Below are 27,752 nucleotides of genomic sequence, written 5' to 3'. Positions count from 1 at the left end.
TTCTTGCTTTCCGGGAGCGGTATGCTCTTGAAGATTAACAGTTTGGAGCAATGGCAGTGATGAGCTATCGATCTTAAATGCTGCAAACAAAGGTAGCTTTTCCTCCGCCGCATCAGAAGGCTCTGAAGTGATTAGAGCAGGTTGTATAGCAAATAAATTGCCTAGGAGATCGACCACCTCTGCTACACTTCAGAGGTGGCCGGTAACACAGACAATATAAAGTAAACTATAGAATTAAAAATACCTCCATTCTTGAAAATGGAGAGGATATTTAATGAGAGGTAAAATGCAAAGTAGCTTGTTTTAAGCACTTAAGAAAATAAATAACTGGAGGGGTGGCATTAAAACAAAAAGTATGAAAAATGTGCAAATTTTCAACAAAAAACCCCTAAGTTTTTGATAAATCACAACAAAAAATTTGCATGGCAGCCATTGTCCAACTATTCTGTCATTCAAAACATTTGTTGTTGGAGGAGCAGAATTCAGTAAGTACAGTAAAAAGGTCAAAAAGTTTGTTGTGGATTTTTACCATGAATAAGGCCGAAACGCGTTGGTGTGAATTAAAAACCTTTGTTATACTCTCCAGATTTCATCCTTTCTGTGAGTGCAGCCCGCACATCGACGACATAATCCCCGCTTAGCCAAAAAGTTTTTTCATAACATGATAGATCCAGGCTACAATTTTTTTCTGTTTTTGATTTTCAATTCCCTTCTACTCCAGCTATTTTTGCCTCTTTTTTTCTTTGGAGAATCCCCATCCCCCTCTATGTATTTCGTCTATATGTAGAAAATACATTTTTTTATGTAATTTTATCTGGTCGTCTAAAAAGAATTTCTGAAAGGAGATTTTTATTTTTCCATTTCTACTTTCCATTTTATTCTGTTACACAATTTTTGAAAATTTTTCAAATCCCAGACAACCAGCTTCACCCAATATATAACTTTATTATGGAAACACTGGCAGAAACTTCACATTGCTGATAGATGAAATGCACCACCTTCTTCACAGTAATAATTGTTTTTTTCTTACAATTTTTTAAAGTGTATATATCGTGTACAGTAACAAAAGAAGGGACGGAAATAAGATTTCAGCAAGGCAATGTAAAAAGAGATGCAGCAGAATGTGACAGCTACTTGCATTATAAATGCTCTTCATGCTTGGCCTAGTTTTCACCATATTATTAACACTTTTTAAGAATATACAATTATTCCTATTTTCTTGGATTAGATGGTTTATTACATTTCATTATCATTTTTGTACAATTAAAAATGTGTGGTGTTTTGATATTTAAAAATGAATGTATGTTTATAATTTACAATACTTAAAATTCATGCTGACAGTAATTACCGGACTATTTCCTCTGGAATCTAAAATAGGCACAAGTATAATAACTACAATAGGAATGTACAGTGCCTACAAGTAGTATTCAACCCCCTGCAGATTTAGCTGGTTGACACATGCGGAATTAACTTGGCATTGTGACATTTGTACTGTAGATCAGCCTTGAAGTGGGAAATGCACTGCAGCAATTTTTTTTTTTTTTTTTTTTTTTTTTTTTTTTAAACGTTAAAAGTTAATTCAGAGTGTCATTTATTATTCAACCCCTCAAACCACAAGAATTCTGTTTGGTCCCCCTAAAGTATTAAGAAGTAGTTCAGGCACCAAGAATAATGAGCTTCACATGTGTGGATTAAAGATCTCTTTTGCCAGCCTTTTCTGACTATTTAAGACCCTCCCCAAACTTGTGAACAGCACTCAGACATGGTCAACATGGGAAAGACAAAGGAGCATTCCAAGGCCATCAGAGACAAGATCGTGGAGGGTCACAAGGCTGGCAAGGGGTACAAAACCCTTTCCAAGGAGTTGGGCCTACCTGTCTCCACTGTTGGGAGCATCATCCGTAAGTGGAAGGCTTATGGAACTACTGTTAGCCTTCCACGGCCAGGACAGCCTTTGAAAGTGTCCTCCCGTGCCGAGGCCAGGCTTGTCCGAAGAGTCAAGGCTAACCCAAGGACAACAAGGAAGGAGCTCAGGGAAGATCTCATGGCAGTGGGGACATTGGTTTCAGTCAATACCATAAGTAACGTAATCCACCGCAATGGTCTCCGTTCCAGACGAGCCCGTAAGGTACCTTTACTTTCAAAGCGTCATGTCAAGGCTCGTCTACAGTTTGCTCATGATCACTTGGAGGACTCTGAGACAGACTGGTTCAAGGTTCTATGGTCTGATGAGACCAAGATCGAGATCTTTGGTGCCAACCACACACGTGACGTTTGGAGACTGGATGGCACTGCATACGACCCCAAGAATACCATCCCTACAGTCAAGCATGGTGGTGGCAGCATCATGCTGTGGGGCTGTTTCTCTGCCAAGGGGCCTGGCCATCTGGTCCGCATCCATGGGAAGATGGATAGCACGGCCTACCTGGAGATTTTGGCCAAGAACCTCCGCTCCTCCATCAAGGATCTTAAGATGGGTCGTAATTTCATCTTCCAACAAGACAACCACCCAAAGCACACAGCCAAGAAAACCAAGGCCTGGTTCAAGAGGGAAAAAGTCAAGGTGTTGGAGTGGCCTAGTCAGTCTCCTGACCTTAACCCAATTGAAAACTTGTGGATGGAGCTCAAGAATAAAGTCCACATGAGACACCCAAAGAACCTAGATAACTTGGAGAAGATCTGCATGGAGGAGTGGGCCAAGATAACTCCACAGACCTGTGCCGGCCTGATCAGGTCTTATAAAAGACGATTATTAGCTGTAATTGCAAACAAGGGTTATTCCACAAAATATTAAACATAGGGTTTGTATAATAATTGACCCACACTTTTATGTTTAAAATTTAATAAAATTCAACTGAGCAACATAACTTTTTGGTTTGTAAGATTTATGCTTCGGTTCATAAAACCTACTCTCGTTTGCAGTTTGAAGGCTCTAACTTATTTGCATCTTATCAAACCAGCTAAATCTGCAGGGGGTTGAATACTACTTGTAGGCACTGTAACTACTATAATATTGCACCCTATGTACAAGAATATAAGTACTATAATACTGCCCCCTATATACAAGAATATCACTACTATAATACTGCCCCTATGTACAAGAATATAACTGCTATAATACTGCTCCTATGTACAAGAATATAACTACTATAATACTTCCCCTATGTACAAGAATATAACTACTATAATCCTGCCCCTATGTACAAGAATATAACTACTATAATACTACCCCCTATGTACAAGAATATAACTACTATAATACTGCCCCCTATGTACAAGAATATAACTACTATAATACTGCCCCCTATGTACAAGAATATAACTACTATAATACTGCTCCCTATGTACAAGAATATAACTACTATAATACTGCCCCTATATACAAGAATATAACTACTATAATACTGCCCCTATGTACAAGAATATAACTACTATAATACTGCTCCTATGTACAAGAATATAACTACTATAATACTGCTCCTATGTACAAGAATATAACTACTATAATACTGCCCCCTATGTACAAGAATATAACTACTATAATACTGCTCCTATGTATAAGAATATAACTACTATAATACTGCCCCTATGTCACGCTGTCTCTGTATACTGGAGGTAGGGGGCCTAAGCTGACCCTAAGCTGGGGCCCTGACTAATCCCTCAACCTGGAGGTACTGTTAAAGGTACAGAGGTCCAGGCCGCCAGCGTAACCCCTACCTCCTGAGGATCCCTGCACCTAAGTAATCTAGTCCTGAGAAGGACCCCGATCACAACAAAAGAGGACAAGTAATAATATGCCCACACACAGTACTTAGACGAACGAGACAGTACAAGGGAAAAACCAAAACCACCTTGCATACAAAAACTACACAACTACAACAGAGGGAACACGAACGGGAAAGGAGATAAATGATAAAGCGAGGAAGGGAAAATACACTCCAAATACACTTATCTCAGAAACTCCAAATACCACGATCCGCTCTGTAAGTCTGTATGAAATGCTTTCACCGACACTTCCCAAACAGACCAGCAGGCATTTGAAGGAGACTCACTACAGCAGCATTGATTGCAGCTGGGCGAGGCTGGACCTCGTCTAGCACAGAGAGAGAGAGAATTAACTCCCTCACTGCCGAAAACACAAAGCACCAAAAAGTCAGCTGCGAGAAGTCAGGCTGTGTAATCGTGACGATCTTCGTGGCGACACACCCGTGACAGTACCCCCCCTTCTACGAGGGGCCTCCGGACCCTCAGGGCCAGGTTTATCCGGGTGAGTCGTGTGGAAGGCCCGAACTAATCGGTCTGCGTTAATATCCGACGCAGGAACCCACATCCTCTCCTCAGGACCATACCCTTTCCAATGAACCAGGTACTGAAGGGACCGACGATTAAAACGTGAATCGATGACCCTTGATACCTGGAACTCCAAGTTACCATTGACCACCACTGGAGGGGGAGGTAAAGGTGACGGTACCACCGGCGCCACATACCTCTTAAGCAACGATCTGTGGAACACGTTGTGAATTTTAAACGTAGGGGGGAGGTCAAGACGGAATGCCACCGGATTAATAATAGAACTGATTCTGTACGGCCCGATGAACCTGGGACCCAGTTTCCAGGAGGGAACCTTAAGTTTTATATTCCTGGTAGACAACCATACCCGATCGTTCACACTTAGGTCCGGACCAGACACTCTCCTCCTATCAGCCATACGTTTGTATCGGTTCCCCATAGTATTCAGATTCTTCAGCACCCCTCTCCATACTGAAGCGAGTGATGAGGAAAATCGTTCCTCCTCAGGAACCCCCGAAGAGCCCCCCCTACTGAAAGTACAAAACTGGGGGTGAAAACCATATGCCCCAAAAAACGGGGACTTACCAGTGGACTCGCTCCGCCTATTATTGAGAGCAAACTCTGCCAGAGGTAAGAAAGAAGCCCAGTCCTCCTGGTTCTCTGACACAAAACACCGGAGATATGTCTCCAAGCTCTGGTTCATACGTTCCGTCTGACCATTGGTCTGAGGGTGAAAAGCCGATGAGAATGACAAATGCATCCCCCGCCGTGCACAAAACGCCTTCCAGAACTTGGACACAAACTGAGACCCCCGATCAGACACCACATCGGAGGGTACCCCGTGAAGCCTCACAATCTCCCCAATGAACACCTGCGCAAGAGTTTTAGCATTAGGGAGAGCCGGAAGAGCGATAAAATGTGCCATCTTGCTGAACCTGTCCACTACAACGAGTATGACCGTTTTACCCGAAGACGGAGGGAGGTCCGTAATAAAGTCCATAGACAGATGAGTCCAAGGACGCTCCGGGATCTTCAAAGGTAAGAGGGCCCCAGACGGACGAGTATGTGAGGTCTTAGAGCGCGCACAAACCCCACAGGACGCGACAAAAGTTACCACCTCCTTATGTAAGTTAGGCCACCAAAACCGACGCGAGAGAAGATCCACAGTTGCTTTACTCCCCGGGTGTCCTGCCAAAACTGAGTTATGGTATGCCTCGATCACCTTTTGTCGCAACTGATCTGGAACAAACAGTCTCCCCGGAGGTCCAACAGGGGCGTCCCCCTGAGCCTCCAATACCTCCTCCTCCAGCTCAGAGCATACTGCCGAAACCACCACCCCCTCCTGAAGGATAGGAATCGGGTCGTCCGTATTCCCGGCCCCAGGGAAACTACGAGATAAGGCATCCGCCTTTACATTTTTTGACCCAGGACGATGTGTAACGACAAAATTAAACCTGGTAAAAAACAATGACCACCTAGCTTGTCTGGGATTCAGACGTTTCGCGGACTCCAGATATAGCAGGTTCTTGTGATCGGTGATGACGGTGACCGGATGGACTGCCCCCTCCAAAAAATGGCGCCACTCCTCAAAAGCTAACTTAATGGCTAAGAGTTCCCTATTGCCGACATTGTAATTCCTCTCAGCGGACGACAATTTTTTAGAGAAAAAGGCGCACGGATGCCACTTACCAGGGGACGAACCTTGTGACAATACTGCTCCCACCCCTACCTCGGAAGCGTCTACCTCTACAATGAATGGCTGTGACGCATCAGGTTGAATGAGTATGGGTGCCGAGGCAAAACATTTTTTCAAGCAGGAGAATGCTTGACAAGCCTTGTCAGACCACCTAGAAAAATCCGTCCCCTTTTTAGTCATGTCTGTGAGAGGCTTAACCATGGACGAGAAATTACGAATGAACTTCCGGTAATAATTAGCAAACCCCAGGAAACGTTGTAGTGCCTTAAGATTCTCTGGCCGATCCCACTCAAGAACTGCCCGCACTTTCCCAGGGTCCATACGAAAACCGGACGCTGAAACCAGGAAGCCTAAAAACTGGAGTTCCAGTACGGCGAACACACACTTTTCCCATTTGGCATACAGTTTATTATCCCGCAAGATCTGTAACACCTGCCTAACGTGCTCCTGATGAGACACCAGATCCGGCGAGTAAATTAAGATATCATCCAGATATATGACAACAAACTGTCCCACCAGGCGGCGAAAAATGTCATTAACAAAGTGTTGGAACACCGCCGGGGCATTAGTCAGACCGAATGGCATGACAAGGTTCTCATAATGCCCCTCCGGAGTGTTAAACGCCGTCTTCCACTCATCCCCCTCCTTCATCCTAATCAGATTGTACGCCCCCCTGAGATCCAACTTAGAGAACCATTTGGCGCCCACGATCTGATTAAAGAGATCGGGAATAAGTGGGAGTGGATACGGATCTCGGACCGTAATCCGATTAAGTTCACGGAAATCCAGGCAAGGGCGTAGGCCTCCATCTTTCTTCTTAACAAAGAAGAACCCCGCAGCCACCGGTGAAGATGAAGGTCTAATATGCCCCTTAGCCAGACTTTCTGAAATATAATCCTTCATGGCCTGCCTCTCAGGACCAGAAAGGTTATACAACCTAGCTTTAGGTAACTTGGCCTCAGGGAGCAGTTTTACAGAACAGTCATACTCGCGATGAGGAGGTAGTTCCTGACACCCTTTCTCCGAGAATACATCCTCAAAGTCCGCCAGAAATGGAGGTAAGACCCAAGGAGTAACCGCACCGATGACCGTGTTCATGCAGTTTTTATTACAGAATTTACTCCATTGGCTTATCTCTCTGGTTTGCCAATTAATAACCGGGTTATGCTTAGTTAACCAAGGAAGGCCCAACACTATAGGAGTGGGAAGACCCTCCAACACGTAGCAAGACAACAGTTCTTTATGTATCGCCCCCACTTGAAGTTTTACGTCATGCACAGCTTGCAAAAAACTTCCCTGACCGAGAGGCCTGGCATCGATCGAGAATATGGGGATGGGTTTAGCCAACTCACTCAATCGCATACCTTGAACCCGGGCAAACCGAGCATCAACCAGATTAGCCCCGGCCCCACTATCCAGAAGAACAGATATCCTCTCAGTTCTCGTACCCACCACCACCTCCGCCGGTACGAGAAACTGAGACGAACCTAGGGACGAAATACCTACTCCCAGATTGCCGTCCACCACACAACCTGGGATCAACAGTTTTCCGACGACTATTCACTCTGCAAGGGACGGGATGGACACCCCCCAATAAAATGTCCCTTTCTCCCGCAGAAGAAACACCTTCCTGTCTTATGGCGCACCACCGGTCCCCTCCCCCGAAATGATGTCCCTCCTAATTGCATAGGCTCCTCTGGACTGACCAGGGGAACCACCATATGAGGGGACCTTGTAGGAGGTGGAGTCATCACAGGGGGTCGAGTTATCCCGCACCTCTCCCGAAGCCGTCTGTCAACGCGAATAGCCAGGGCCATAGCGGCTTCCAGTGACGCTGGAGAGTCATACTGTGCCAACACATCCTGTAATTTGTCGGATAAACCTTGACAAAACTGGCTCCTAAGAGCCGGGTCATTCCACTGGGTGTCCGTGGCCCACCTACGGAACTCCGAACAGAATTCCTCCGCCGGACGATCTCCCTGCTGGATCCTACGTAACTTAGACTCAGCAAGGGAGATCCGATCTGGGTCATCATATACGAGTCCCAGAGCAGCGAAAAACCTATCCACTGACTGGAGAGCCGGGGAGCCCGGGGGAAGAGAGAACGCCCAAGATTGTGGGTCCCCTTGTAGGAGCGAGATGACAATTCCCACCCTTTGTTCTTCACTCCCCGATGACCGAGGCCGCAGCCGAAAGTACAATTTGCATGCCTCCCGGAAAACAAAAAACTTGTCCCGCCCCCCAGTGAACCTGTCAGGGAGAGCTACTTTAGGTTCTGGTCCGGCTTGCTCCAGAGGATGCAAAACCTTGGACCTAACGTCCGCCAGCTCCATGGACAAACTCTGCAACTGCCGAGCTAGACCGGCTACTGGATCCATGGTAGCTGGAGAAAAACTAAGTGGGTCGGTGAAAATGTCACGCTGTCTCTGTATACTGGAGGTAGGGGGCCTAAGCTGACCCTAAGCTGGGGCCCTGACTAATCCCTCAACCTGGAGGTACTGTTAAAGGTACAGAGGTCCAGGCCGCCAGCGTAACCCCTACCTCCTGAGGATCCCTGCACCTAAGTAATCTAGTCCTGAGAAGGACCCCGATCACAACAAAAGAGGACAAGTAATAATATGCCCACACACAGTACTTAGACGAACGAGACAGTACAAGGGAAAAACCAAAACCACCTTGCATACAAAAACTACACAACTACAACAGAGGGAACACGAACGGGAAAGGAGATAAATGATAAAGCGAGGAAGGGAAAATACACTCCAAATACACTTATCTCAGAAACTCCAAATACCACGATCCGCTCTGTAAGTCTGTATGAAATGCTTTCACCGACACTTCCCAAACAGACCAGCAGGCATTTGAAGGAGACTCACTACAGCAGCATTGATTGCAGCTGGGCGAGGCTGGACCTCGTCTAGCACAGAGAGAGAGAGAATTAACTCCCTCACTGCCGAAAACACAAAGCACCAAAAAGTCAGCTGCGAGAAGTCAGGCTGTGTAATCGTGACGATCTTCGTGGCGACACACCCGTGACACCCTATGTACAAGAATATAACTACTATAATACTGCCCCCTATGTCTTGTTTGCATTCTGTGCAATTTAAGGGTGTGGCATCCTCTTTGTTGAGCTGATTAGTATATATGTAGCTTACCACGGGCCTAGGTGGTCTGGAGTTGGGACCCGGTCCTATTTGTCTACCCTTTTATATGCATTACTTCAACTTTGATATACAGTAAGGTTTTTAATATAGACAGTGTAGAACCGTCCCAATTTAGGGTCACCTTGCCGCTGGTGGGACGGCTTGTATACTTTTTTTGATCAAAAATAGTTCACTAAGTACCCTATATTTATTATGCAACTTTGCTTTACATTTATATATAACGATGGTAGGGTATGAGATATATTTTTTGTCTTTTGTAGGTTTTGCTTCTTTTTGCTAGTGTGAACATGCTCCTATTTCTTGCATGCCTACCATCTTAGACCTCAGTTCACATTGCTTGGTCCCCTATGTACAAGAATGTAACTACTATAATACTGCCCTCTATGTACAAGAATATAAGTACTATAATACTGCCCCTCTGTACAAGAATATAACTACTATAATACTGCCCCCTATGTACAAGAATATAATTACTATAATACTGCCCCTCTGTACAAGAATATAACTACTATAATACTGCCCCCTATGTACAGGAATATACCTACTATAAAACTGCCCCTATGTACAAGAATATAAGTACTATAATACTGCGCCCTATGTACAAGAATATAAGTACTATAATACTGCCCCCTATGTACAAGAATATAACTACTATAATACTGCCCCCTATGTACAAGAATATAACTACTATAATACTGCTCCTATGTACCTATGTACAAGAATACAACTACTATAATACTGTTCCTATGTACAAGAATATAACTACTATAATACTGCCCCCTATGTACAAGAATATAACTACTATAATACTGCTCCTATGTACAAGAATATAACTACTATAATACTGCTCCTATGTATAAGAATATAACTACTATAATACTGCCCCTATGTACAAGAATATAACTACTATAATACTGCTCCTATGTATAAGAATATAACTACTATAATACTGCCCCCTATGTACAAGAATATAACTACTATAATACTGCTCCTATGTACAAGAATATAACTACTATAATACTGCCTCCTATGTATAAGAATATAACTACTATAATACTGCCCCTATGTACAAGAATATAACTACTATAATACTGCCCCCTATATAAAAAATAGAACTATTATAATACTGCTTTGTATGTAAAAAATATGAAATACCGCCCTCATCTAGTAATAGATATACTACAAGGCAGTGGTTCTGATTTCCGTCTGGAGTGGCTCTGTAAGGTCTGGTTTGCTAATTACTGTATTAGTATAGCGGTAGTTTGTGAGTGTCAGTTTGGCGTGTGTAATTTGTGCTCTTGGTGTACAATACAGGGATGATTTGCGTTTTCAGTATGTATTTCCTTCGCACGCTGTACGTTCTTCTTTGGAGGGAGGGTCGGCCATTCTGCCATTATGAAAGCTAAATATGAAAATCTACACATTATTTTTGTACAAACTGAGGACCGAGAAATTTTTTTAGGATGGAACAACACAAATTGCATGTGAACCGTGTATCACAAACAGCTTCCACCGCTGCAGTACTTAAGGATTAGCCGCTCGGAAATTTAGAACAAGATAATCTTTTCCATTCTCTAGGCAATTTTAGCTGTCAGATGGAAGATAGAGGCGGCGGAGCGAGTACCTGGGAATATCCTGTGCAGCACAATGCAACTGTGCGGGGAACAGATCTGACAGAGAATGGCCCACTAGTGCCCCGGCCACAGCGGGGGGCCGGCACCCTGTCCTGGGGGGACATTCACATCACAGCTCATTACTCTATTCTTCCTATTCGTTTAAAAAAAATTAAAGCAAATCGTCTTGGTAAATGTTATTTTTAATCATTTTGTGTATACAGCTCCTCTGCTGGCCCATGTGTCTCCATGGTTACAGACTACAAAGAAACACACCTCAGCTGCTGCAGAACCTCATAATATACCTCAGCAGCTGCAGAACCTTATAATACACAACTCAGCTGCTGCAGAACCTCATATTACATCTCAGCTGCTGCAGAACCTCATAATATACCTCAGCTGCTGCAGAACCTCATAATACACCTCAGCTGCTGCAGAACCTCATAATACACCTCAGCTGCTGCAGAACATCATAGTACACCTCAGCTACTGCAGAACTTCATAATACACCTCAACTGCTGCAGAACATCATAATACAGCTCAGCTGCTGCAGAATATCATAATACACATCAGACGCTGCAGAACCTTATAATACACAACTCAGCTGCTGCAGAACCTCATAATACACAACTCAGCTGCTGCAGAACCTCATAATACACCTCAGCTGCTGCAGAACCTTATAATACACAACTCAGCTGCTGCAGAACCTCATAGTACACCTCAGCTGCTGCAGAATATCGTAATACACCTCAGTTGCTGCAGAACCTTATAATACACAACTCAGCTGCTGCAGAACCTCATAATACACCTCAGCTGCTGCAGAACCTTATAATACACAACTCAGCTGCTGCAGAACCTCATAATACACCTCAGCTGCTGCAGAACCTTATAATACACCTCAGCTGCTGCAGAACCTCATAATACACCTCAGCTGCTGCAGAATATCATAATACACCTCAGCTGCTGCAGAACCTCATAACACACATCAGCTGCTGCAGAACCTCATAATACACATCAGCTGCTGCAGAACCTCATAATACACTTCAGCTGCTGCAGAACCTCATAATACACCTCAGCTGCTGCAGAATATCATAATAAATCTCAGCTGCTGCAGAACCTCATAATACACCTCAGCTGCTGCAGAACCTCATAATACAGTTCAGCTGCTGCAGAACATCATAATACACCTCAGCTGCTGCAGAACCTCGTAATACACCTCAGCGGCTGCAGAACCTTATAATACACAACTCAGCTGCTGCAGAACCTCATAATACACCTCAGCTGCTGCAGAACCTCATAATATACTTCAGCTGCTGCAGAACCTTATAATACACAACTCAGCTGCTGCAGAACCTCATAATACACCTCAGCTGCTGCAGAATATCATAATACACCTCAGCTGCTGCAGAACCTCATAATACACCTCAGCTGCTGCAGAACCTCATAATACACCTCAGACGCTGCAGAACCTTATAATACACAACTCAGCTGCTGCAGAACCTCATAATACACCTCAGCTGCTGCAGAATATCGTAATACACCTCAGTTGCTGCAGAACCTTATAATACACAACTCAGCTGCTGCAGAACCTCATAATACACCTCAGCTGCTGCAGAACCTTATAATACACAACTCAGCTGCTGCAGAACCTCATAATACACCTCAGCTGCTGAAGAATATCATAATACACCTCAGCTGCTGCAGAATATCATAATACACCTCAGCTGCTGCAGAACCTCATAATACACCTCAGCTGCTGCAGAACCTCATAATACACCTCAGCTGCTGCAGAATATCATAATAAATCTCAGCTGCTGCAGAACTTCATAATACACTTCAGCTGCTGCAGAACCTCATAATACAGTTCAGCTGCTGCAGAACATCATAATACACCTCAGCTGCTGCAGAACCTCGTAATACACCTCAGCTGCTGCAGAACCTCATAATACACCTCAGCTTCTGCAAAACCTCATAATACACCTCAGCTGCTGCAGAACCTCATAATACACCTCAGCTGCTGCAGAACCTCATGATACACCTCAGCTGCTGCAGAACCTCATAATACTCCTCAGCTACTGCAGAACCTCATAATACACCTCAGCTGCTGCAGAACCTCATAATACACCTCAGCTGCTGCAGAACCTCATAATACATCTCAGCAGCTGCAGAACTTCATAATACACCTCAGCTGCTGCAGAACCTCATAATACACCTCAGCTGCTGCAGAACCTCATAATACACCTCAGCTGCTGCAGAACCTCATCATACACACCTCAGCTGCTGCAGAACCTTATAATACACCTCAGCTGCTGCAGAACCTCATAATACACCTCAGCTGCTACAGAACCTCATAATACACCTCAGCTGCTGCAGAACCTCATAATACACCTCAGACGCTGCAGAACCTTATAATACACAACTCAGCTGCTGCAGAACCTCATAATACACCTCAGCTGCTGCAGAATATCGTAATACACCTCAGTTGCTGCAGAACCTTATAATACACAACTCAGCTGCTGCAGAACCTCATAATACACCTCAGCTGCTGCAGAACCTTATAATACACAACTCAGCTGCTGCAGAACCTCATAATACACCTCAGCTGCTGAAGAATATCATAATACACCTCAGCTGCTGCAGAATATCATAATACACCTCAGCTGCTGCAGAACCTCATAATACACCTCAGCTGCTGCAGAACCTCATAATACACCTCAGCTGCTGCAGAATATCATAATAAATCTCAGCTGCTGCAGAACTTCATAATACACTTCAGCTGCTGCAGAACCTCATAATACAGTTCAGCTGCTGCAGAACATCATAATACACCTCAGCTGCTGCAGAACCTCGTAATACACCTCAGCTGCTGCAGAACCTCATAATACACCTCAGCTTCTGCAAAACCTCATAATACACCTCAGCTGCTGCAGAACCTCATAATACACCTCAGCTGCTGCAGAACCTCATGATACACCTCAGCTGCTGCAGAACCTCATAATACTCCTCAGCTACTGCAGAACCTCATAATACACCTCAGCTGCTGCAGAACCTCATAATACACCTCAGCTGCTGCAGAACCTCATAATACATCTCAGCAGCTGCAGAACTTCATAATACATCTCAGCTACTGCAGAACCTCATAATACACCTCAGCTGCTGCAGAACCTCATAATACACCTCAGCTGCTGCAGAACCTCATAATACACCTCAGCTGCTGCAGAACCTCATCATACACACCTCAGCTGCTGCAGAACCTTATAATACACCTCAGCTGCTGCAGAACCTCATAATACACCTCAGCTGCTACAGAACCTCATAATACACCTCAGCTGCTGCAGAACCTCATAATACACCTCAGCTGCTGCAAAACCTCATAATACACCTCAGCTGCTGCAGAACCTCATAATACACCTCAGCTGCTGCAGAATATCATAATACATCTCAGCTGCTGCAGAACCTCATAATACACCTCAGCTGCTGCAGAACCTCATAATATACCTCAGCTGCTGCAGAACCTCATAATAAACTTCAGCAGCTGCAGAACCTCATAATACATCTCAGCTGCTGCAGAACGTCATAATACACATCTCAGCTGCTGCAGAACCTCATAATACACCTCAGCTGCTGCAGAACCTCACACTACACATCTCAGCTGCTGCAGAACCTCATAATACACCTCAGCTGCTGCAGAACCTCATGACACACCTCAGCTGCTGCAGAACCTCATAATACACCTCAGCTGCTGCAGAACCTCATAATACACCTCAGCTGCTGCAGAACCTCATAATATACCTCAGCTGCTGCAGAAACTTATAATACACCTCAGCTGCTGCAGAACCTCATAATACATCTCAGCAGCTGCAGAACTTCATAATACACCTCAGCTACTGCAGAACCTCATAATATACCTCAGCTGCTGCAGAACCTCATAATACACCTCAGCTGCTGCAGAACCTCATAATACACCTCAGCTGCTGCAGAACCTCATAATACACCTCAGCTACTGCAGAACCTCATAATACACCTCAGCTGCTGCAGAACCTCATAATACATCTCAGCAGCTGCAGAACTTCATAATACACCTCAGCTACTGCAGAACCTCATAATATACCTCAGCTGCCGCAGAACCTCATAATACAGCTCAGCTGCCGCAGAAACTTATAATACACCTCAGCTGCTGCAGAACCTCATAATACACCTCAGCTGCTACAGAACCTCATAATACACCTCAGCTGCTGCAAAACCTCATAATACACCTCAGCTGCTGCAGAACCTCATAATACACCTCAGCTGCTGCAGAACCTCATAATACACCTCAGCTGCTGAAGAAACCTCATAATACACCTCAGCTCTTGCAAAACCTCATAATACCCCTCAGCTGCTGCAGAACCTCATGATACACCTCAGCTGCTGCAGAACCTCATAATACACCTCAGCTGCTGCAGAATATCATAATACATCTCAGCTGCTGTAGAACCTCATAATACACCTCAGCTGCTGCAGAACCTCATAATATACCTCAGCTGCTGCAGAACCTCATAATACACCTCAGCTGCTGCAGAACCTCATAATACACCTCAGCTGCTGCAGAATATCATAATACACCTCAGCTGCTGCAGAACATCATAATATACCTCAGATGCTGCAGAACATCATCATACACCTCAGCTGCTGCAGAACCTCATAATACACCTCAGCTGCTGCAGAAACTCATAATACACCTCAGCTGCTGCAGAACCTCATAATACAGTTCAGCTGCTGCAGAACTTCATAATACACCTCAGCTGCTGCAGAACCTCATAATACACCTCAGCTGCTGCACAACCTCATAATATACCACAGCTACTGCAAAACATCATAATACACCTCAGCTGCTGCAGAACTTCATAATACACCTCAGCTGCTGCAGAACCTCATAATACACCTCAGCTGCTGCAGAACCTCATAATACACCTCAACTGCTGCAGAATATCATAATACACCTCAGCTGCTGCAGAACATCATAATACACCTCAGCTGCTGCAGAACCTCATAATACACCTCAGCTGCTGCAGAACCTCATAATATACCTCAGCTGCTGCAGAACCTCATAATAAACTTCAGCTGCTGCAGAACCTCATAATACATCTCAGCTGCTGCAGAACCTCATAATACACCTCAGCTGCTGCAGAACCTCATACTACACATCTCAGCTGCTGCAGAACCTCATAATACACCTCAGCTGCTGCAGAACCTCATGATACACCTCAGCTGCTGCAGAACCTCATAATACACCTCAGCTGCTACAGAACCTCATAATACACCTCAGCTGCTGCAGAACCTCATAATACACCTCAGCTGCTGCAGAACATCATAATACACCTCAGCTGCTGCAGAACCTCATAATACATCTCAGCTGCTGCAGAACATCATAATACCCCTCAGCTGCTGCAGAACCTCATCATACATCTCAGCTGCTGCAGAACCTCATAATACACCTCAGCTGCTGCAGAACCTCATAATACACCTCAGCTGCTGCAGAACCTCATAATACACCTCAGCTGCGGCTAAACCTCATAATACACCTCAGCTGCTACAGAACCTCATAATACACCTCAGCTGCTGCAGAACCTCATAATACACCTCAGCTGCTGCAGAACATCATAATACACCTCAGCTGCTGCAGAGCCTCATAATATATCTCAGCTGCTGCAGAACCTCATAATACATCTCAGCTGCTGCAGAACCTCATAATATAGGTCTGTACAGAAATATTAGAAGTCACCTCGGAGTTGGGTCACACATACAGTATATTCATGTATTCATCCTTCAGCCTCATGTTTGGTCCATACATTACAGTGTGAGCGGGATTATCTCAGATATTATTATTGTATCTTTTACTCTTTCCTTGCTGGCACTGTTGCCGCCATCATTCCTCTAGGTCCCAGATCCCGGTGCCATCACATGAGATTTCTATCACTGGATTACTATGATCTGTTGTGGACGTTTGCCCTCGTTTTTTCATCTTGACCCTCCTGTATCCCCCCATCTCGTATACTATGTAGTGTCTCTCTGCATGAGATAAATGGGGGTAGAATTTTAGGGTTCAGGGGCAGCAGAAGGAATTAACTTCTATGGGAGACGCTTTCTGATACAGGTGGCCCTCATGGGGTCCCTTCATTTCATAAAATGGCCTGGCCCCATGCCCGGATAGTTTCCCTAGGGCCCGTGTCCTTCCATTACACGACCTGGACTGACTTATTCCATTAAATTAGCAAGAAAGGTTCCTATTCAATGGCAGCAAGCAGAGGTCTTGAAAACTTTAAGGCATTGATACAAAAAGTCTATTGCAAAAATTGTCTAACTTTAATCAAAGAATAAAAAAAAATGCAGAAACTGTTCACACTTCTTTTTTTTCTGCATGAAAACAGCAGACTATGGCCAGAAAACTAGCAGAAATTACATAAGGTTTTTGATGCATTTTTAGTGCATTTTTTTATCTCAATGGTGAAAAACTGCAATAACAACAACTTGACACGCTTTGTTTAAAAAAAAAAAAAACAGATGGAAAAAAAATGCACTTGGAAATTTTAGAAATTTCGTTCATTTTGCTGCTACTGTAAAACACTTTTTTTTTCTCATATGTAAAAATGCCACATCAACCAGCACATTTTTTTATGCATTTTTAATGCGTTTTTTTTACCTCAAGGGGGAAAAACTGCAATAAAAACAATGATACAATTTGGTATGCTTCATTACAAATCTCATTTATTTTGCTGTTGTTGCAAAATATTTACATTCATTTTGCTGTTGCTGTAAAACACTTTGCTTGTTTTTTTCCCAATATGTAAAAATGTCACATGTGAACTAACACGTTTTTGATGCATTTTTGGTGTATTTTTTATCTCAACAGTGAAAAACTGCAATAAAAGCAATGATAGAATTGGCATGTTTAGTTTTCTATATATATATATTAAAAAAAACACGAAAAAAAAGCACTTGAAAATTTTAGAAATTTCATTTATTTTGCTGTTACTGTAAAACACTGGATTTTTTTTTCCGTATGGAAAAATGCAACGTGTGAACGAGCTCGGATAGTCGTTCAATATGGCAACTACAGGGATGACTACTCCGCTTTTTCGGACTTCTGAATGGAGAATTGACCTAGTTAAAGATTTTGGCAGACTTATATCTGGTTTCGCCGGCATTGTCCGCGACAGGACGGAGCAAAATGCAGAAGTGATACAATTAAGTGAGTGTCGCCTACAGACTAATTATTATGGCGCTATGATGGTGTAAATATTACAGAGGAGACAGAAGGAAAACTAATTTTCCTGCTTTTCCCTATGGATGGAAATCTGTGTTATTGTATTTTATGAGTTGGACTCATTACTCCGTGATCTCTTCTTCCCTTCAGGATTGAGGCAGCCTATTTCACAAATAATTAACGCCCTTGAAGCAGAGAGTAGGCAGACTGACAGTCTCATTATTGCGACGTGCTCTCAAATATATTCTGCAGCGACGCTCCGCGACGTGTGTGTGTGTGTGAGGCGCTCGCTGTCTCCGTGTCTGGAGGCTTCGCTTTGAAATCACGCTGAAATCCCAGCGCTGTCACAATGTTCTGTGCTGCAAAAGTTCCCATCTCCGGCACGTCGCTGCCTTATATCGCCAACCTCGCTGCTCGTGGCACAGAGCGATGATGCCTCCGTCTATCACTTATACATGCTAATCACCAGAAAACCACTTAAAGGGTTACCCACCGTTACAGCCACACGGCGACCTTTGCACAACTACACAGCGACCTTTGCACAGCCACACGGTGACCTTTTCACAACCACACGGCGACCTTTGCCTTTTTTTTAAGAATGGAAAGCAAAATACATGTAAATGATAAACTGTCACAGCCACAATATACTAACAAGTTACAAAAGATAGCAGATTAATTAAACTACCAAAAGGTGCAAAAATAATACTGCACAGTTTCCTATGGACCCAATAAAACAGCAGATGGCTATGTGCACACGACCTCTTTTCAAGCAAAAGATGTTTCAAGAAACTGGAGTTTTTTTGCTTTAAAGGGGTATTCCCATCTCCAAGATCCTATCCCAATATGTAGTAGGTGTAGTAATATTAATATTACCAAATACCTCCAATTAGAAATGTAGTACAGTTTTTCTGATTCACTATGTCTCTTTCCTCATGTGCAGGGCATTGCAGGACCTTAGGTATCCATGGTTATGACCAGTGATATAGTAATAGTTAACTAGTTGCTAGTGGTAGTAACCATGGATACCTAAGGTCCTGCAATTTTATATATACTCAAATAACAACAGTTGACGGTGGCTGTATAATTAATACTGTACAAGGCCAAATTAGAGAGGAGTACATTAATAATACTGCCATATAGTGCCGAAATAACAATATTATATTTACCGAAATAAGACCACCAGATGACGGCTATGTAATAATAACAAACAGTACCTAAATAGAAAAGGCCTATATAATGCTACCAAAAGTTGTCCAAATAACAGTTTCATAAATAACCCAAAAATGCAACTGGTATCAGCCAAATGGCGAATAAAAACTACCAATAGAGATTGCCCAAATAATACCACTGGACAACGATTTTATGGTATGAAAATACCGTTGCCAACAGTCCTTAAATAAACCACCATAGAGTAACCAAAAATATTGCTTTTTTGCTTTATAAGTATTTCTGATATTTGAAAAAATTATGCGACAGAGGGAAAATGGCATAAAATAATAGAAGATCTATTACTCGCCTGATAAATCCCCTTCATCTTGGTCTTTTGTTTACTGTGCTGTCATTAAAGGAAATCTGTTATCAGGGTGCACCCCCCAAATTACTATCTATAAGGTTTGAGAGTAAACCCATCCATCATCCTTTAACCCTTATACAGGGATTTGGACTTACAATGGTGCCCCCAAGGTGGTATCTACGGTGTAGCAGCTGGCCAAAGGAGGAAGCGTGGGGCAAAGATAGGCAAAACTAAATCGAGTCAGTACCAGAAGGGACAAAACCAGGATCAGAAAGCAACATTGCAGGCAAAGGAAAAGCTGGGGTCGGGTACCAGGAGGTCAGTCAATACAAAGAGTCATTAGTCGAGGTCAAAATCTGGAGGAGATATATTCAGGATCACAAGACAGGTCAAGGTGAGGATAACACAATAAGTAACAGCACAAAAGTAAGAGGATACATCCGAATGATAACTAGCAACTCTCCGCAGTATTTTGGGAGTTTAAGTAAGGTGTGGTGCTGTCCCATTGGCCACAGTAGGGAGGTAAGTTCACCTGCTGCGGTGCTGGAGACTCCTGAGGTTTCCTCCATCTCTAGTGACGAATGAATACGGCAGCACTTGGTGGAGATGCAGAAGTCGCTGGAGGAGATCCAGGTCGGGGATGTAACAATATGGAACTAATATACCGTGGTCGTATAGCGTATCATACGTGTATATGGTACAAATAAGAACCTCCGCTCTTAATACAATCCAATCCCACATATAATGACAAAGAGGGTTGCAAATCTCGATGTACAAAATAATTAACAAAGCTTCACGACTCATGAATTCCAATATCCCGGCCGCACTTACAATGGCACGATAATTAAACAGTATACCCGCTCGCATGTTGAATTAAATGAAACCGTCACCCGTGTGAGAAGACAACATGACCTGTTGCAAATGAAAAATTTGAGAAAATTTTCATGTTCTTGGAGGGTAGGAAGCAAAGGTTAATAAAGAACGCACAGTACATTTCCACATGCAAATGAGAATGATTCCCCTTTGGAAGGGCCGGTAGATCTGTAATTAAAGAAAACAAATGCGGAATTTAAATAAGTGCACTAATGAACTCTAAAAATATCTGTTTCCACTCCGCGGTGATTGGCCCGAGTGCATTTTCCTCGCTGGACATCATACAATAATTGCTCATGAACTTTGCCAAGACTTGCGTGTTAAGCCACACAATGAAATTGAAAGACTCAGGGATTTAATGAGATGGAACCTCCGGCCCTTCTCAAAAAAGATCTTATTATAATGCAAGGCAAGCTCTCGAGAGAAGAAAAGACGGGAGTCGGCACGAGTGGTCTGAGTACCACGCGAGTGATGGCATTCTGTACTCGAGAGCCCGACCATGCTTTAATGCCCACGCCTTTTCCTAGAAGAAGCAGAGGAAGCATAGACAAAGGAGTCTGGGAATCAATGGGAGTAAATTATCTGAATTTGAGCCGCTACATGATACTATGTGCTCCGAGGAAGTGACTCTGTGTATGTGGAAACGTGTGTAAACAGATGGTGGGTTTGTTTTTAGATGTATGGACCCTCATTTGTTCGCTTGGACCTATAGAAATGAGACCAAAAATACTAAAGTAGTCCCCAATTTTGAAGTTTTTCTCCTAAGATCCGATCCTTTGAGAGGAGGTTCTGGTACTTGTTAGTCCATCTTTTCTCATGAGATAAGGTGGAAATTTTCAAGGGTTAATAATGCCCACAAACATGGGGCGAGAATGTACACATGTTCAGGACGGGCATCTAAGAAATCTCTGATTTGATGCAAAATTTTACCCCTTTTTAAGGTCACAGTCCCTTTGCCCATTTTAGGCCCCCTGAACGTGTATGTGAATGCCATCTGATTAGGGCGGCAACCACAAGAAACTTTCTGGGAGTGCTGTTCTCATAAGAGCCTTTGGAGGTGCCTTGGAGATTTACTCACTTTTTTTGGAGTCCCCTGTTTCTATAAAAGAACCCAACAAGCCAGGTCCTTTACCTCATAGAAAAAAAAAACATATGCCACTTTTTGATTCAGTGAAACTAACTAGAACAGGGGATCAGGATCTTCCTCCCACCAGATGAAGAATGGAGAGGTGGCTGAACGTTTACAAGCTTCTCTCCATTCATTTCCATGGCAGTTGTGCAAGCTTTCTGGAAATAGGCTTGGATTGGGAAGATGGGACCTCATCAATCAGACATTTTCGGCACATCCTCTGGTATATTAGTGGGAATACCCCCTTAAGGTATGCTAAAAAAGTTAGTGGCCCTCATCCAGTTAAAAAAGGACAATCCCAACATTTGGTTAAAAAAAAGATAATTACTTACTGATGATGGTTACGGACTCCCATATTTACTGGTTAAGCCCCCAAAACAATAGATAGCTGTCTGATAGATGGATGTTTGGCTGACAGCAATGTCTCACGACTCGCCCATACCCATGCACGCTCAGCCTCTCGTGTTCTCTAAGATTGAGCTGCTGCCAAACTCCTCATCCGGAGAACAAAAGGACTGGCCATCGGAAGGTCTCTTGGTGGAGATTTGGGAGGTCATCACACACATCAGTGAGTTCCCCTTCAATGGAGGTCTTCAAACAGAGGCTGGACAGACATCTGTCTGAGATGGTTTAGTGAATCCTGTATTGAGCAGGGGGTTGGACACGATGACCCTGGATGACCCTGGAGGTACCATCAATCTCTAACATTCGATGATTCTATGACTTACCTAAGAGGGTTTAGCCGACTTTAGCCAAATGTGCATGGTGATCTTGACTCTTCTCCTTAGGTCATAACGAGTTTACACATTCAGTAGTCTAAAAAAAACTACCGCCACTTTGTGCTTGACTCCTATTGATCGCAGCTCTATATTTACAAGGACTCGTGATGACTTTGGATTTTTCTTTTATTTCCACCCTTCCTCATCAATTTAGCTTTTTAGCTCATAGTTCCCCACTGTAAAGCTGTACCCTCACAGCCATAAATATATGATCCCCTGGTGGATGGCCGTTATACCATAAGCATTACTTACAAGAACTATCCTGCAGTGAAAATAAAACCTGATATACAACCCAAGAATCTAACGTCGTCTTATAGCGTTGCCCGCCGAGACGACAGTGGTGGTGGGGGGAGGGTTCATAAATCAAGAGCAGATGAGACCCTCGTTAGAGCAAATTTAATTCTCGGGGAATCTGTCGAGTCATGTGAAATGTAAAGAGATTTCTGTTTTATGCATTTGGACTGTGAACTCGCTAGCATCCCGCCGAGCCTCCGGCCCTTGTTTCGTTGCTTGTTCTGGAAAAGGCACGTTTGCAGATCATGCATTATTAAAAAAAAAAAAAGGACGGAGCTCTGGGACCCGAGCGTTACTTTAGATGAAAACCAAAAATAAAACCAGGCCTCAACCGAAAACTGTTGCATTTCAGCGCGACACCCGGAGAGAAGGCCGTCTATAGAAATCAGACGGCAGAAATTCTACTCAACCATTTTCTGGCAAAACTCAGTAGGCGTCACCGGGAAATGAGACGAGATCCGAGTTTTGTTTTACGTCGGAGAATTGCTTTTCTCTCTTTTTTTTTTTTGTGTGTTCATATTTAATTCATAACCACTTCTGCAAGGCCACAGACGAAGAAAGCGATGGAGAACTCCGAGCTTACATCCGTCAGGGATGAAAGATCTTCTTCCGTGACCTTCGCTTGAGCCTGCAACTTGGTGTCAATCGCATATCACACAGTGTTCAACCAGAATCGGATCAATCGGTAGGAAACAGAAGAAGCGGCATGACGGCTTACCTTTAGGATACCAAGGATCTGTGAATTCATACTTTCCCATTCCAATTGTTCGCAACATCTGAACACCATTTGGGTTTTCGGCGGTCAAAGGCTGGCTGTGAGGCAGCTGCGGAGGGGTCTGGCCATTCGTAGCCGGCACGCTGTTTGGAAGCGCTGCAGAAGGTAGAGCAGGTGGCGGCGGAGGGAGGATAGGACAAGTCATGTGGCCATTGCCTATAGCCGTATGGCCGGGATGAGGCACCTGGCCGACACCGGTCAAGGAGGACATCGCTATGGGTTGACTGTGTCTGTACATGGTTTGGCTCTGTAGGTTCACCACCATGTTGCTCAGAGGTTGAGCGGGCTGCTGCTGCTGTTGGAGCTGGTAGTGAGCTGTCATTAGTGGTACCTGTGGGACCACGTGAGGAGGGATGGTGGGGGTGACGCCTATGATGGGAGCTTGGACGTTGGCTGCTTGGCTGTATATAGGCGGCTGGGTCATCCCGTAGGTGTGAGCTATAAGAGACGCCTGGGTTCCTGCAGAGACTGTCGTTGCCCATGGAGGGGTAGCTGCAAAATAGTAAAATGGGTTAAGGATGGAGGTAAATTTTACATTTCGTCATTTTTATACAAATGTTGATTTTTTTTTCTACGAAGGGAAAATTTGCTGTTCTTTGCACAAGTTACCTAAACTGTTGGGAAGAGGGTGACTGTAACCAGCTTGTTGACTGTTTCCATTAACATAACATTGATCTCCGTAATTAAAATGGTTAATAGAAACAGATTTTTTTTTTGTGTGAAAAACAAATTAGAGGTAACGTGGAAAAATAGAAATTATGACGCTGATTTCATGTGAAGTTTCCCTTTAATATAATGCATTCTAGTCTATAAAAAAGTTGGGTGCCTCCTTTGTTGAAGTGGCCATATTGGTTTTAACCCAACTTTTTAATCAGCTATTACTATAAGGGCTTAAATATGCAAATTGCTTCATCAGAGAGCAAGAGGATTAGTACTCTAGTGTCCTAAAAATCAATGTCAACCCTTTAAAGAGCCTTGTCACATGACTTAGGATAAAAGCCAAACCAGAATCGCAATTTGCAGACACTGTGTTTCGGGGTGTTGCCCCTCATCAGTGCAAAGCATACAATCTGATTTGGCTAGGTGAGAGGCACTGGACTGGGGTTTAAGGGGTAATGTTTCTCCGTGTGGAGAGTGACAAGCCAGGCCTGACGTGTTAGAGTGAGGAGACTTAAAAGCTATGCATGCTCCTCTGGGAAATTAAATATGCAAATTGTGTCTTCAGAGAGGAAGAGGACTAGTACTCTAGCGCCACCTATTGGAAGCAGTGATCCTAAAAGTTAATATCGACCCTTTAACGAGCCGTGCCATATGACTTAAGATTAAAGCCAAACCAGAATCTCAATTTGCAGAGACAGTGTTTCAGGGTGTTGCCCCTCATCACTGCAAAGTATGAGATCTGATTTGGCTAGGTGAGAGACTGTGGACTGGGATCTAAGGGGTAATGTTTCTCCTTGTGGAGAGTGACAAGCCAAGCCTGGCATGTCAGAGTGAGGAGACTTATATGCCATGCATGGCGTATAAGTCTCCTCACTCTGACATGCCAGGCCTGGCTTGTCACTCTGCATGGCTTATGAGTCTATCACTCTGACATGCCAGGCCTGGCTTGTCACTCTCCACAAGGAGAAACATTACCCCTTAGATCCCATATAAGGGCTTATTCACAGTCAGTTTTTCTTATACGAGTGTTAGCCATTCTTTATCACAGATAGCACTAGTATCTATTATAATCTATGGGGTCGTGCACATGTAAGATTTTTTTTCTTCAGACCGAGCGGTCTGTGGAAAATCTCGGAGATATATCTGATTTTGATCGGAGCGTTGGATCAAAATTGACAATCCAAGTCTACGGGTCAGTGACAAAATCGGACCCAATGACCGATGACATCCAAGTTCGGTCCAATTTTGATGGACGATCAGAATGGAGAAGGTGGAAAAACTTTTTTTTCTTTCTCTCCACTTCCGAAATAAAAAAAACGATGACACTTGGGCCAAACTCTGATCCAAAAATGTATGTTTTTCTCGTGCGTGTAAAAATCGTACGTGTGAATGAGCCCTAAAAAGTCCAACTATTTTTCTTTCTTTTTTTGATTGTCATATGGAAAATATTCTTTGCATGAACCTAAACTCGGCTGTGACTCTCACTGCAATAACTTTCCGTCTTCCTGGGGGATGGAGAATGTAGGTGTTACATGTAATCCGGGAGATTTCTGCCTGCGTCTGACAGTATGCCGAGCCTTAATTAGAAAAAAAATCAAATTGTGGGAGCAAACATGAGAATGGGACTTTTCTCCGAGATGAAGTGTCTGCGCAGTGACAGTGCAATGACACAAAGCCGGGTCCCTGCAGTAGGTAATGTGAACGGCACCCTGCTCCCCGCTCATTACCCCCGATTTATGTCCTAAGACTTGACGTCTCCTACAAACTCATATCTCCTACAATCCCACCCAGGAACACACCGTACCGTGCCCCCCGCCACACTGATGGCACAGAGGCTCCGGGCCATGCCACTCATAATCACCCAGCTGCTATTTCGGGGGGTAAAGCCTCCGCTTACTGGCAGCATTGAAGCGCTCATTAATAATGCACCAATTACCATAATGACTAGCGCATATAATTATATAGTGGATGTGTACATCGCTCTCCGTGCCGGAGAAATCAGCGGCGAAACATTAATGACGCTTTCAGCATCGGATTAGAACCTAAAAATAAGATTAGACAATTGCATGAATAGCAACTCCCTAATTCAATGCTATAGACTGTGCATAAGGCGAGAAGGATATGGCGGCAAACAGATTCATTTATAAAGAGACCGTTATTATCGGGTTATAATGAGTTCAGGGTTATCAAACTGGATAATGGCTTACATAGCAATTCCATCAATTAGGTTTATTTTTATGGAGTGAAAAATAAAGCCCGTTAATCGTGTAGCATTAGTAATTTATAATGTATATCTATATTTGTATTTATATTATATATACAATTTATATTTGTAATTTATAATATTATTATAAACTAGTACTCAACTATACTATACTCAACTAGCAATTCCATAATAAATTGGTAATGCTTAGGGCGTTGCATTTTTGCAGCAAAAAAAAGCGCAGCGTTTTACCCTGCCAACAAAGTGAATAAGATTTCTAAAATCTCGTGCACACACTGGTTATTTCTTTTTCTCTGTAGATTTAAAGCACATTCGAGTGAATTCCTTCAGGGTTTTTACAGCGTTTTTCACCCATTAAAAAAAAAAAAAAAAAAAGTATCAAAAACGAAAAACTAACGTACTTTACGAAGCATTTTTTCTGCCATGAAATATGTAACTTTATGTGATTGCAGACTTGGAAATCTTTGCAGCATGTAATGTGCACGCTGTCAGGATTCTCCAGTGTCGGCGCCAGGAGCGGTGGGCGAGTGACTGCAACTATGCAACCACATGCCGACTAGACGTGTGCAGCCTTCATCAATACAAGTGAATTAGCAAGTCTACTCGGAATGTGGCCGGAAGTATGCAAATCACATGACTGCCTGTTCTTGGCATCGGAGAATCCTGACAGACCACGCTGCGAGGATTCACAAGTCTGCAGTCACATAAAGTTACCTCACGTCTGGACATACCCATAGTTCATGCATGCAGTCTTAAGAGTGGATTCACAATTCTAGAAGTCTCTGCTCTGATGCCATGTATAATATTGTAACTGCTTAAATAGCAATTCCATAATGTAATGTAATGCTGGCATAGCTTCAATACTTTCAGCATTAACGATTTACTTTTTCAGGCTTACCTGGGTTTTCGCCTTTCCTCATCTGCTTAGATGGAGGCTCCTCGGTATCCCATGGAGTAGACTGGTTGATAGGGGTCTGTCCCCACCTTACGCTGGTTGCAAGCAATTGCCCTTGTGACTGTTTCTCAGCCTTGGATAGCAGAGGCGTCTGGAGAAAAAAACAATCATTTCATTAAGTTAAATAAAAACGATATATAAAAAATGACAAGCTTTTGCTCTCTGTTATCAGTCAAATCTTCAATCAAAATAGGTTATCTTGGCATAGGGATGCAACACAAATCATACATATGCCACAAGATACTTGAAGATCCCACCACTGAGATGCCCATCGATCCCCTGAATTTGTACCCCCCCTTCCTTTAAGGGGGGATTTATACAGTTGCAACCATTTTTATCCAGTTCATTTATAAAAAAATCTAAGTCAAGAATAAAACAACTTTGCATACAGTCTTTAATAAAACCTCTTCCCGCTTTATGTATACAGCTTCCATGAAAACTAATGTTTCTCTATGGGTGCAGACTACAATCACACCCTGTGTAGTCTGATCCTGCAGTCATGTACAGTACAGACCAAAAGTTTGGACACACCTTCTCATTT

At 43.4% G+C, this 27,752-nt stretch overlaps 1 protein-coding gene across 3 annotated transcripts in view; it reads right to left on the bottom strand.

Annotated features, from left to right (window-relative positions):
• Window positions 1-27,752, bottom strand: part of KLHL29 (kelch like family member 29) — a 1,034,900-nt gene that overhangs the window by 301,276 nt on the left and 705,872 nt on the right. For all 3 annotated transcript variants that reach the window (XM_073674052.1, XM_073674053.1, XM_073674055.1), the window contains 2 exons: window positions 27,155-27,302; window positions 23,316-23,864 (listed from right to left, as the gene is read on the bottom strand). In XM_073674052.1, coding sequence (XP_073530153.1) covers window positions 23,316-23,864; window positions 27,155-27,302 — 697 coding nt within the window. The remainder of the gene's footprint in view (window positions 1-23,315; window positions 23,865-27,154; window positions 27,303-27,752) is intronic.

Source organism: Phyllobates terribilis, unplaced genomic scaffold, assembly GCF_046119375.1.
Source record: "Phyllobates terribilis strain yellow unplaced genomic scaffold, ASM4611937v1 Scaffold_3__8_contigs__length_932513732, whole genome shotgun sequence".
Classification (NCBI taxonomy): domain Eukaryota; kingdom Metazoa; phylum Chordata; class Amphibia; order Anura; family Dendrobatidae; genus Phyllobates; species Phyllobates terribilis.
Note: the sequence above shows the minus strand (reverse complement) of the source record. Positions and strands in the feature narration are given on the sequence as shown.